The sequence below is a fragment of the Vicugna pacos genome, chromosome 12 (assembly GCF_048564905.1).
Source record: "Vicugna pacos chromosome 12, VicPac4, whole genome shotgun sequence".
Lineage (NCBI taxonomy): Eukaryota > Metazoa > Chordata > Mammalia > Artiodactyla > Camelidae > Vicugna > Vicugna pacos.
In genome coordinates this window covers 63810401-63822832 of record NC_132998.1, presented here as the reverse complement: position 1 = coordinate 63822832, position 12432 = coordinate 63810401, and the positions used below count along the sequence as shown (strand labels likewise).

At 57.0% G+C, this 12432-nt stretch overlaps 1 protein-coding gene across 1 annotated transcript in view; it reads left to right on the top strand.

Moving 5' to 3' along the window:
- The window catches only part of CELSR1 (cadherin EGF LAG seven-pass G-type receptor 1), a 135494-nt gene that overhangs the window by 79640 nt on the left and 43422 nt on the right, over window positions 1-12432 (top strand). The window contains exons 6-8 of the mRNA XM_031673561.2: window positions 9850-10007; window positions 11079-11242; window positions 11716-11841. Coding sequence (XP_031529421.2) covers window positions 9850-10007; window positions 11079-11242; window positions 11716-11841 — 448 coding nt within the window. The remainder of the gene's footprint in view (window positions 1-9849; window positions 10008-11078; window positions 11243-11715; window positions 11842-12432) is intronic.

Sequence of the window (12432 nt, the reverse complement as noted above, 5' to 3'; positions counted from 1 at the left end):
ATTAATTCAAAAAACTTAATTAAAAGAACTTCAAAAGAAGGGGAGGGTAGAGCTCAGTGGTGGAGTGCGTGCCTCACATGCACGAGGTCCTGGGTTCAGTCCCCAGTACCTCTATTTAAACAAATAAGTAAATTAAAAAAAAAGAACTTTGGAAGATACACAGATATGTGCTGGCATGTGCAATTCTCTTTTTCTGAAGGACACCCTCCTCCCCTGAAAACAGATCCGTCAACAGCGTGTATCAGATACCTTTGCTGGGTCGTGATCCATCCAAAGTGTGGTGTCTTAAAACCTCAGAGAGTTATCATTCCTTGTGAGTGGGTGACAGGAGGCATCACTACAGCTCTTTTTACAGCCAGTCTGCTGCACGGTGGGTGCCTTCGGGAATAAGGCTGATGAGAAAGGAGGTGGCTTTTGTGTTCATTTTATACTTTTGTGCAATGTTTTAGGTGTCTCGCCTTTTTTTTTTAAATTGGAGTGGAGTTGATTTACAGTGTTGTCTTAGTTTCTGGTGTGCAGCTAGCGATTCAGTTATCCATACGTACATATATTCCTTTTCATTATGGGCTAGTACAGGATATTGAATGTGGTCCCTGTGCTGCACAGTAGGACCTTGTTGTTTATCTGTTTTATATACAGTAGTTAGTATCTGCTCATCCCAAACTCCCAGTTTATCCCTCCCCACCTCCTTTCCCTCCTGGTGACCATAAGTTTGTTTTCTCTGTCTGTGAGTCTGTTTCTGTTTTGTAAATAAGTTCATTTGTGTCCTTTTTTCCAGATTCCATACATGAGTGATATACGGTATTTTTCTTCCTCTCTCTGACCTACTTCACTTAGAATGATGATCTCCAGGCCCATCCATGTTGCTGCAAATGGCATTATGTTTTTCTTTTTATCGCTGAGTAGTATTCCATTGTATACATACCACAACTTCTTTATCCAGTCATCTGTCGATGGACACTTAGGTTGCTTCCGTGTCTTAGCTGTTGCATATAGTGCTGCTGTGAACACTGGGGTCCGGGTGTCTTTTCAGGTTAGAGTTTCCTCTGGGTTTTGTTAAAGAATACAGCAGGGGTCATCTGGGTGATGGGATTATAAACCATTTTTGTTTTGATTTTTAAAAATGTACAAGATAAGGAAGCCAAGCTTTTTTAAAGGGTTGGTCAGTGTTTGCCAAGAACACTGAACTTTCTGGTGGAGACAGCCAGGCAGGCTCGATGCCGCCCCCCGTCCGCTCTGGGGTCTCAGCCTTGCTTCTCCAGCTGACCAGAGCGGCAGAGTGGACACCTGTTGGAGACGAGTCCCTGGGTCCCCGCGCCGCACTCATTTCCTACCGGGTGGGCTCACCACTCGGGTCTACAGTCTGGGGTGCGAGGCGTTTGGTTTCTCTCCAGCTGAGGTTCCTGCTCATTCAGCCAGTTTCTCGGGACGGGAATGGCCTCTGCTAGGTCTGACCCCGTGGGCAGTCGGTCCACATCCAACGTCATAGTCGACGGCGTTCGGTTTAGCCGTCCATCTGAGGGTGATGTCCACCTCCCTTGGAACCGAGCCAGGCTGAGGAGGGCCTGCTGAGTGTCCTCCGTGGAGCCGGGCAAGGGTCCCCCAAGGGTGGATCACTGCCTGCTGGCAGCCCAGGGAGCTGGGACAGCCGCCTGCTTCCTTTGCACACACGGCCTCATCAGACGGCAGAGTCACCTGCTGTGGAAACAGTCCGTCCCCGGGATGCAGCCCCACCCTATGTCCTGTGTGCTGTGCCTGTCATGGAAAGTCGCCTGCGGGCGCAGGCGCCACTGGCTTCACGGTGACTCCCTGTCTGGTGGCAGAAGAGGGTCGAGGTGCGTGGGAGGCCTGGCGGTCTAAAGGGAGAAGCTGAGTGTCTGGGGGTCTCTCTGCCGCCGTCCAGACTCTGGGGACAGAAAGGAGCCTGTTAGGGTCCCAGTAGGAGCAGCTGGGGCTTTGCAGGAGTGTGTGTGCACGTGTGTCCGCACAATGAGGGAGTGCTTGACTGTGTAAGTGTGCATGTTTCTTGAAAGTCTTTGTCCGTCCATCTGAGGAGTCTTTCTGAAAAGATGACCTGTGACCTGCGAACCCTCGACGCCCAGAGTGACTTTGTCACTGCCCAAAGCGTTCTGTCCTCTCTGTCCTGGGACTGTGTGGGCTGAGCCCAGAGAGTCCGTCTCTGCGGCCCAGGAGCCCCTCCGAGGCGCCGGTCCCCGTGCCACGCAGACCCAAGGGGACGACTGCTCAGGGCGCCCGCCCCGTCTCTGGTCCAGCCAGGAGCAGCCGTAGGTCAGACCCGTAGCCCCCACGTGCACAGGAGCAGGGGCTTCTCATGGGATGCTGGGGGGGTCCCCCAGCTTGTGCTGAGCGGCTTCTTGTCCACAGAGCCCCCAAGAGAAGGAACGTGTTACCCCAGCTTTCCAAGAGGGTGCTCTTTAAACGTTAAGACCCCCAGTTTTGAGCTGTTCATTTGTCGCCGGAGAAGAAACCTCCTGCAGGCAAATCTGCATGAAGCCCCCAGTTCCCAGTGAACCTGGGGGGCTGCCCGGTTGGGGGGCTGCGGACGGGGGCCTGGCCCCAATGGCCGGGCGCTGTGGGGACAGCAGCTGGGAGGCTCCTGGCTCCTGGCTCCCTCACACGGACCGGGAGCCTTTGTCTGGTGAGGGCTGGGCCCAGTGAGGGGCTGGCGCCGTGGCCCACGGGTCTTTTCCAGAACAAAAGTCAGCCCCACGGAGGCCACCGGGGCCGCCGGGAGATGCTCATCTGCACACAGCGCCAAGCGCACAAGCGCCCCTCCGTCCACCTCCACCTCGCAGCCCGAGGGGCTGCCATTTCTGAGCAGGAAAGCACGCAGCTCCTCTGACCTGTGGCCAGAGCTGTCAGGAGCTGGACTGACCGTCTTGCCTGAGAAGCAGAAGGCTTGGCTATGATTTTTTTTTTAAGGTGACCAGTTGGTTCTGACTCTTGTTAAAAGTCTTTTCTTTTTAACTCTCCGAAAATAAAGAGCCTGTTAGCAGAGCCCAGAGTTTTCTCGGGTAACTGAACAAACAGAGGCTCCCGGGCTGCAGGTCGCTCTGTGTCCGAGCCCTGGCAAGGGCCTTCGGCGTCGGTGACTCGGGCTGCTAACTGCTCTTTTTTTCTTTAAAGATGTAAAAAGAAACTGTATATTTTTATGTAGGAAAGTATGAGAACAGCAGAAATGCAGGAAGAAGAGCCACTGTGCACATTTTGGCTTTTCTGTCTTTCTTAGCAACACCTGGCAGCAGCAGGCGTTGAAATGCGTGCATTTCGTCCCACGGTGGAGGCGCTGCTTCTACCTCGTGTTACAGCTGAGCCTGGCGTGGGGGAGGTCAGGGGATTCTCCTGAGTGGGGTCAGGACGTGACCTCTTGGCCTTTGGGAGGTGATGCTCGTTGGAGGTTGTGGATGCTGCTGTCCCCTGTCCCTCTGCCAAGGGGCTCAGGCTCGCGCTTCCAAATGACCCTAGAAGTGGGAGCTTTGAACTTAGCCTCTCTCCAGGAGGGCTGCGCAGCTCAGCGGTGCATCCCCAGCCCCAGGCCCCTGGCAGGCGAGGGAGTCAGGGCACCTGCCCCTCAGCCAGAGCCATCCGCCCTGCCTGGTGGCGGGTAAGTGGCCCGCCTGGTGGCCTGGTCAGGCTTCCCTGCAGCAGTTTGCTCTCCACACCCCAAGGGGATGCTGTGTCCTTCCCAGAGTGTTGGTATCTGATGTCTTAAAGGAAAAAGATCAAGAAGGCCTGAGCTTAAGTCTTAATGTTAAACTCTGGGAGTCAGTATGTTTACAGCCTCATTTGGGGGACTCTGGGCTTCTCCCGGCATCCTGTTGACTGAAGAAGGCAGAGTGACTTCTTGCTGCTGCTGAAAAGGCCGCAACTCCCATCAAAATGCAGATGAGGGGATCAGTGGCCTTCGGGCCCCGGGCCTCTACGGATCTGCATTGAGGGGCAGCCTGGTTCCGTTGGACAGGCCATTTTTGTCTGCATGGAGACCGCATGTCCCTGCTGAGTTCCAAGGATGCCTGGCTGCTTCACAGCCCCGGGGGGGCCGGCCTCAGCAGTGTCACTCTTACCGCCTGCCTGACAGCTCCAGGCTGCAGGTGAACCCGACCTTGATGGCGTGCGTTCCTTGGGCCCCGACGTGGCTCAGCCCGGTCCCAGGGCCTGGCATTCCTTGTGAGTGGGCAGATGGGGTCCTTGCTGCAGACACTGGCCTTCAGTCTAAGTACCTTGAGAACCATCAGAAGGGGTGAGGTGTGGGCAAGTGGGTGGGGTGTCGGTGTAGAGATGCTGCGTCCCATAACCTGTCTTTCCTACATTCCTCACCTGTGTGGTGCTGGTGGTGAACCCCTTTCCTATGAGAGACCTGGACTTACATCTGCATCACGGAGCCCAGAGCACCTGTGTGGCGGCCTGACCAGAGAGCCGGGGTCTGGGAGGTCCGGGAGGGCCGCGGCCTGCCTGGAGGGCAGGAGGGGCTGCACACCTGCGTGTTACAGGCGGGGAGGCTGAGACTCAGAGCATCTCCACTAGAACCTCCTGTTACCTGCCTACAGGTGTGCGCGCCCCTCCCAGGCCCGAGCCAGGCCTCCGTGGAGGCCGCCCCCTTGTCTGGTGTCTGTGTTCCTGCAAAGTCCTGTCGGGGGCTCCTCGGGGGCTCCTCGGGGGCTCCTCGGGGATTGGTTTGCATCATGGAAGCACGTGTGTCTGGATGTTTCCTCCTCTTGACACGGTCTGCCGGTTTGCTTCCGAGAAACACCGGTCCTGCTTCTGAGGGGGTCTCGCCGCCTCGGTGCCAGGACAGGCGGGGCCCTGCCCGCCCACAGTTCTGGGTGTGGCTGCCACCTGGGGGGCTGCTTTCAGCAAGTCCACCCGTCGGGTCTGGGCCTCCTAGTGCACGTTCAAGGCTGCATTTTGACTCTTTGTGACATTCCTGAAGTCCAGCCATCTGTGAATTCTTTGATAGCAAGACAGTTAATCATTTCTGACACAGGGTGGGAATCCATTTCTTTCCCAGGACTTGCCCCTCCTGGTGTCCGGTTTCCAGGCGCCCCCCTCCGCGCCTCCTCCCGCGTCCAGCATTTGAAATCGAACTCCCATCAGCCTTCCTGACGAGGACTTGTCCGCAGCGGGTTAAAGGCTGCAGAAACGTGAGCGCTTCGTAAGAACCGAAGGCCTTTGTGCTCACAGACACCCCCCCCCAGCACCTCGGGCTGCTCGGAGCCTCTAAATGGAAACACCAGGGTGGGGCCTGTGCGGGGAGAAGACAGAAGCCAAAGGGAAACAGAAAGGGACGGACCCCGAGTGACGACTTGATGGACCCCAGAAACTCACATCTGCACAGATTCGCAAACTTGTTGCTTTCCGTCCCCCCGAAGCACACGCGGGCCTCTGGGACTTTTCTCAGGTGGTGGCTGTCCTCACTGGCCCCGATTCCACCTGCCCCATAGCGGCCTGTGCACACTTAGGGGTGCAGACGGCACCACCGGCAGGCCCTGCCAGCTGGTTTGTGTCTCCAGTTCACGTACCTCGTGCTGGCTTTCTCGGCCCCTGGGTGTCTGGGCCTGGCTACTACAGGGCAGGGCTCGGGGTCAGTGGGGACAGGGGTCCTCGGTCAGGACGGCTGCCCCACCAGACGTAGCCGAGCCCCAGGAAGGACGGTGCAGGGACTCCGACCTTCTCCCTGCCTGTGCCTGGCACCCCACTAATCCAAGAATTGACCGATACCGTCCACTGCCGTGTGGCCCCTATATTCCCCAGGCTGCCTTTTTCCTTCGTGCAAATGTGTGGCAATGTCATCTCAGAAATACGAAGGAGCAGTTTTGTCTCGGTCTTTATGCTTCGTTCCGCACCCCCGGGGCCAGCACAACCAGAGCTCTTCCTCAGGGCGCTGGATAAAGCGCCAGCACCACTTTCCCTCTGGCACATATAAGAGGTGGACCTGCGGACGGAGCCGGGCCCTGCCTCCGCCTCCTGATTCTCCAGGTTCCCTTCCCTCCTGGCCTTCTAGCCATGATTGTCTTTCCTGGATGAAAACTGATGAACTGAGCCCAAATCAAAGGCACCTGCTGGCGTCTCTGGTCCCCTCCCCGCCTGAGTTTGGCTGCCTGTGTCCCTGCCTTGCACAGCCCCGACCCTGATGGAGAGCGTACTTGTGACAGTCTTGACCAGAAGCCTCCAGAATGCATTTTATCCCCGTTTCACAGATAAAAAGAGGGGAGGAGCTTCTCAAATTATCCAGGTAGAGAGTGGCCAGGGGGCGTTAGGAATGGTGGATGCCTGTCTAATTTTTTTTTCTTATTGAGGTGAAATTCACATAACATAAAATATAACCATTTAAAGTGAACGGTTCAGTGGCATTGAGTGCATTCCCCATGTTGCACAAACACCACGTCTCTCTAGCTCTGAAATATTTTCATCACCCTAAATGGAACCTCTTGCAGTCACTCCCAATTCCCCTGCCACCTCAGCTCACGGAAATCACTAATCTACTTTCTGTCTATGAATTTGCTTGTTCTGGACATTTTCTGCAAATTGGGTTGTACAACATGTGACGTTTTGTGACAGGCGTCTTTCCCTGGGCGTGATGTTTTGGTGGTTCATCCACATTGTAGTGTGTGTGTCGGTGTTTTGTTCCTTTTTGTGGCTGAATAATATTCCATTGAATGGATATACCACATTCTGTTTATCCATTCACCTGTTGAGGGACTCTGGGGGTATTTTGCCTTTCAGCTATTGTGAACAGTGCTGCTATGAGCATTTGTGAACAAGTTTTTGCCTGAGTCCCTGTGTTCGGTTCTCTTGGGTCTATACCTGGGAGCAGGTAGGGTTGTAGGTCAGGTGGTGTCTCTGCTGAACCCTCTGAGGACCCCCCATCCCTGTATCCTGAGTCACCTGCAGCATTGTTTCCTGTTGCCCATGGCTGCTTTCTGTGCTTTTATGTTCTGTTGGTGACACTGACTGTACGTGGATAGTTGGCATGTGTGTGGGGCAGACTGGCCAGGGTTCTGCTGGTTCTGGGGTGGTGTGAGCAGGGGTGGGGGCATCTGGATGCTGTGGAGCTGGGAGCCGGCCCTCAGATGCGTGGCTTCTCCCTGATACCGCACTGTGCGTCCCTCCTGCTCGTGTTTTCAGTTCTTACTCTGAGGATGCTTGGTTCTGAAGGCCAAAGGGCCGTCCGTCTCTTTGGACCCAGTGGCTGGTGGGTCTGGGAGTAGGAACCAAGAAGCAGGTGCTGCGTGATGCTTGTCTTCCTGAAAGTCACGCTCGCTGCTTTAATTAGCTAACGCCAGACTCTGAACTCTGTCTCACCAGGGGGCTGGCTCACGTCAGCAAGTGCTGCTCTAAGCATGGACGCTGACTCTTGCCTTTCGCCTCCAGTTTTCTTCCTCCCGCTGCTTCTGCTTGAATCCCGTGGCGCTGGGCCGTGGGTGATGAGCAGCTATTTACAACAATTGCAGTTCTGTAAACAGCAGCTGCATCTCATTAGAGCTTCCCAAACATAAGTGCTGTTTTCGTCCTCCCTCTGGAAGTCTCACACCCATCCCCAAAAATGTAAATTATAACTTGTAAAGATAACACGGGGCTCGCACAGCTAGGGGACGGTTCTTTCCCCAGGATCGCACCTAATAGTTAAGCATCTCGTAATAGGCACTTGTACGTGTTCTGTAACACGGGCTGCTATTACAGAGCAAGAAAACAGATTATTTCTTATACTTATCTAACTGTTGCTTAACTGAAGGTGAAGTCTTTAAGGATATAGCTTAGCCGACTTTGTGATCTCATCGACTGACGTAAAAGAAAATGAAAAGGATTTTCTGTGGACTACCATATCAGGTGGCGTGGTAAAAGCCTTCTCCCTTGGATTTACCTAAGAAGGATTCGAGGGGAGACTTCTGTGTTTTATGTTGATGTGAGCCTCAAAGTCCCTGTAACACGGTGAACATTGATATTCTAATATTAAATCCTTATCTTGTAGCCAGAAAAACTGAGGTATAGTAATGGGCCTTGTCCAGGTCACATGGTTGGCCAAGGGGGAGCAGAAGGCTCAGCTGGGGTTGCCACGTACAGTTGTGCAGGCTGTGCACTGCACGACTCCAAGGGGGACCACCAGGGTGAATGAGACTTCTTGGAGTCGCACAGCTTGGCTACCTGGCTGAATTCATGCTACCAGAAACTCTATGTCCTGCCTTTCAGCCCAGTGTCCTCAGTCGAATGGATAAATCATTGTTCTTATTAAAAATGGAAGATTTGGAATAAACTGTGTAGTTGTTATTTTCCTACTAAAAGACATCAAGGGTGATTTAATTAAATTCTCAACGTTTTTACAACTACCTATTTCCAATATTATAGAGAAGCATAAAATTGCATCAAGTTATAAACTCAAACTGACCCCAGAGCTATGAAGTGGAGGCTCTGAGCCCTTGTTTTTAGGGGTGATGGGAGGGCCCTTCTGGGACTGGGAGAAAACGTTCTCTTGGAGGAAGAAGGTGCCACTGGGTGTCACGTGCTGATGGTGAGGCTTGGTGACACTTTGCGCTTGTCATCTGGGCTAACCCACGAGCCTGTCACAGAATGCGGGTCTTGTCATCCAGGCTGTACAGGTGGGGAAGGAAGTTCGGTGGCCTGGCCGAGCCCGAGCCTGCCCACCATGTTTCCGGAATGTTGCAGCGGTCCCACGTGACGTGGCTGCATGAGCAGTCTCCCTGTCTCCTGCTGGAAAGAGCTTGAGGGCTGTCGGGGGGAACGTGCTCGGTGTCCCCCAGGGCAGCCCAGAGACCCGCGAGAGACGCCCAGAGACGGGTGGGGCTGCCTTGCTGGGAGGGTTGTCACTGGACGCCAAGCACAGCCTCCTCGAGAAGGGACCCTTCTTCCAGAAGTGAGCAGGGTGTGCCCTGTCACTGATTCCACAGGAGTTCTTACAACCAGCCCTGGGCAGGGAGACAAAGTGTTTGAGAACCGCGGGGATGGCCGCAGAGGGGAGCGGGGAGGGAGGGTGGGGCTGGGGACTCCGGACCAGCAGAAGGTACTGGCAGGTCATTCCAGGGTGAGGAAAGGCGTGAGCCCAGGCGTGACGTGAGCGCCTGCGGTCCCCTGCCTCCTGGCCAGGACTGGGAGCCTCATGCTATATGGGGGCCGGGGGGCACCTGCATCCAGGAGCACCCAGAGGGGTGAGCAGGGACCTGGGCAGGAGGGGTGTGGATGCGGGTCCAGCCGTCGCTTGGACTCTTAGGCAGACTCTGACATTCAGGAGGGTCCCAGGGCTTTGGTGTTGGCTGCTGTTAACAAATACCACAAATGGGGGGGGGCTTGCAACAACAGAAATGTATTCCCCTCCAGTTCTGGAGGCTGGAAGTCTGAAACCGAGGAGTCTGCAGGGCTTCGCTGCCCGCGGGCTCTAGGGAAGGGTCCTCCTTATCTCCTCCAGACGCTGGGGGTGCCGGGTCCTGGGTGCCCCCTGGCTGGTGCCTGTGCCCGCATCACTGCAGGGCATCCTCTCCGCCTCCGCTGTCACACGACACCCTTCCTGTGTGTCTCTGTCTCTGTGTCTTACAAGGACAGCGGTCACGCTGGATAAGGGTTCACCCTGCTACGTGGTATGACCTCACCCTAACCAGTTACACCTGCAAAACCCTATTTCCAAATAAGGTCACGTTCTGGTCTGGGAAGAAACATAAACTTGGAGGCGTCACTGTTGACCCAGTACAGCTGGTTCAGGGACTAACTGACCACGAGGCCGGGGGCTCCTCCCCACACGTGTCCTCCTCCCCGGCGGGGTGCGGGCGTGTGCTGGGGCTGGAGAACCCGCTGACGCCTCTGGTGCGTTCTCTCCCACAGCCCCACATCGGCCGCCTGGGCCTGCCCCACGGGCCGTCCGGAGAGAAGGTGGCGGTGGTGACCGTGGATGACTGTGACACGGCCGTGGCCGTGCGCTTTGGCAGCTTTGTCGGCAACTACAGCTGTGCAGCCCAGGGCACTCAGAGCGGCTCCAAGAAGTGAGTGTCCCGGGAAGGGAGGCCCTCGTGTCCACCCGCCACAGCCACTGCTCCAAAAGGGGTTCCACTGGGCGGGTCCCCGACGTGGCACTCTGGGCCCAGCACCCCGGTGGCCCCAATCTGCCTGGAGTCAGATTCTGTCCCCTTTCCTCCAACACAGTAGAACTTTCTAGAATAAGTCCCCTTTGACACAACTGCCAAAGTGTGGACAGGCCAGCCCCAGGGATGTGATGGCCAGCTTGCTGGCCCTGGAAGCCACCCATCCCCAGGCCTGTCTCCATGCATCCCTGACTTTGTCCTCGTAAGTACTGGTCCCCATGACTCAGCATTGAGTCAGCGACCTCCCTCCATTATCACAGTGGCCGTGTCACCCTCTGGCCCAGAGGTCCCCTGGGGCCCATCCTAACTCAGGGCAGAGAGGTGCTGACATGGACCTCAGTGGCCATTGCCGTGTTTCTATTTTTGTAACACCAGCTTCAAACCTCAGAGCGAAGGTTCTTGTTCGAGTCATTCTTGATTGTGTTTTGGTGGGATATTTAATAAGCTTTTGGGAGACCGCAGTCCGATGAGCCTGGTCCACCCTGAGCACTGGGTGGGAAATAGGCCTGTTTGGTCGGATCCCCCAGCTGAGATGGAGGTGGGACCACGCCCGTCCTGCTGATAAGACAGCTGGGCCTGGAGCCGCTCGGCCCCTGCCCGAAGCCACGCGGCTGCTCCTACAGATCCAGGGTCCTGGTTTGCTGTGACCTCCCTTGCAGGTCATTAGAGGCCAGGGGAATGTGGCGCCACTGGCTCTGTACGTCCCGTTCCCGTGTGGACTGGCTCAGCCAGCGGGCAGGACTCGGGGGCAGCCGCCCGGGACGTCCAGTTTGTCAGGCTCTGGCGCAAGCTGGGGGAAACCAGTGGTGGCACCAGGAGTGGGATCTGCCGGGTGTGTTCGGACCTGCCGGCCACCTGCCTGCCTGGCCTCCATCTGCTCAGACGGCGAGCGTGCCCAGCGGCAGAGGCCCCCGTGGGGTCAGGCCGCCCCTCCCCACCCGGCCATCACAGAGGGTGGTGCTGCCTCCACAGGTCCCTGGATCTGACGGGCCCTCTGCTCCTGGGGGGCGTCCCCAACCTGCCCGAGGACTTCCCCGTGCACAACCGGCAGTTTGTGGGCTGCATGCGGAACCTGTCCATTGACGGCAGGAAGGTGGACATGGCCAGCTTCATTGCCAACAATGGCACCAGGGCAGGTAAGGCAGGGCCACCCACCAGGGCTGCGGGGGGGCTGTGGGGGCTGTGGGGGCTGCGGCGGCCGCGCGGGAGGGCCGCCTCCACGTCCTGGGCAGTGACTTCCTGGGGCCAAGCCCATGTGCGCCCAGCTGCTCTTGTGTCTGGGGTCCTGCTGGGTGGTGGTGAAGCTGTGGGCGGGCCCGGCCGGACCTGGTCACTCGGTCCCATGGCCTTGAGCAGGTCACCAGATGGCCTGGGCAGCTGGTGGATGGCCCGGAGCCCCAGAGTCTCTGGACGTGGGCAGCACGCCTCGTGCAAGTTCAGGTCTCATGTTCTGATGCTCCGGGGGTCCCGGGCCTGCCTGCCTGCCCTCCCGCTGTGTCCACCGGGCACGTTTCCCACAGCGTGGGTGCTAGGACACAGTGGCAGTGCCCCGCACCCCCACCTGCCCCTGTTCCCCGCACCGGGACCATGCCACGCACGCTGTTTCCAGGCTGCACTGCCCAGAGGAACTTCTGCGAGGGGAGCTGGTGTCAGAACGGGGGCACCTGTGTCAGCGGCTGGAACACGTATGTCTGTGAGTGCCCGCTCCGCTTTGGCGGGAAGAACTGTGAGCAAGGTGAGGCCTGGCGTCAGGGCCGGGGCCACTCGGGTGGGCCTTAACTGCCAGGGCCCGCAGCCTCCAAGGGCACGTGTGTCCCCAGGCCTGGGTCCGGTGGCGAGTGGGAGCAGGCACAGGACCTGGGCTGGGGTGAGGCTAAGAAGGTTCCTGGGGGCACCAGGGCGGGGGATGTTGGAGCGGGGTTGGGGGCTCCAGGATGGGTGTGCAGGACACAGCACCCTGTCTGAGCAGGGCCAGCGTGACGTTGGGAGCTCAGGAGGGTCAGAGAAGGGAGGTGGGGCCTGGCTGGGTCTCTTGGTGGCGGCAGCCAGCTTCACAGGCACCCCGAGGCCTGAAGGGGCAGGTTCCCAGGCCCGACACCCCCATGCCCCTTCTCACCGCCCCGGGGGTTCCTCCAGCTGGCTGCTTCCCTGCTGGACCGTGTTGTGGGCATCAAAGGCAGGGCCTCTCCCCAGCCCCGCCCTTGCAGTTATAGACTCTGGCAGGTTTTAAACAGTTCGCTCCTTTTGAAGCAATGCAGTGTTAAATAAGAGTCATCATTTTAAAAATCATTGACGCTCTTTAAGTTTAAGGTAAGCCAAAAGGGGT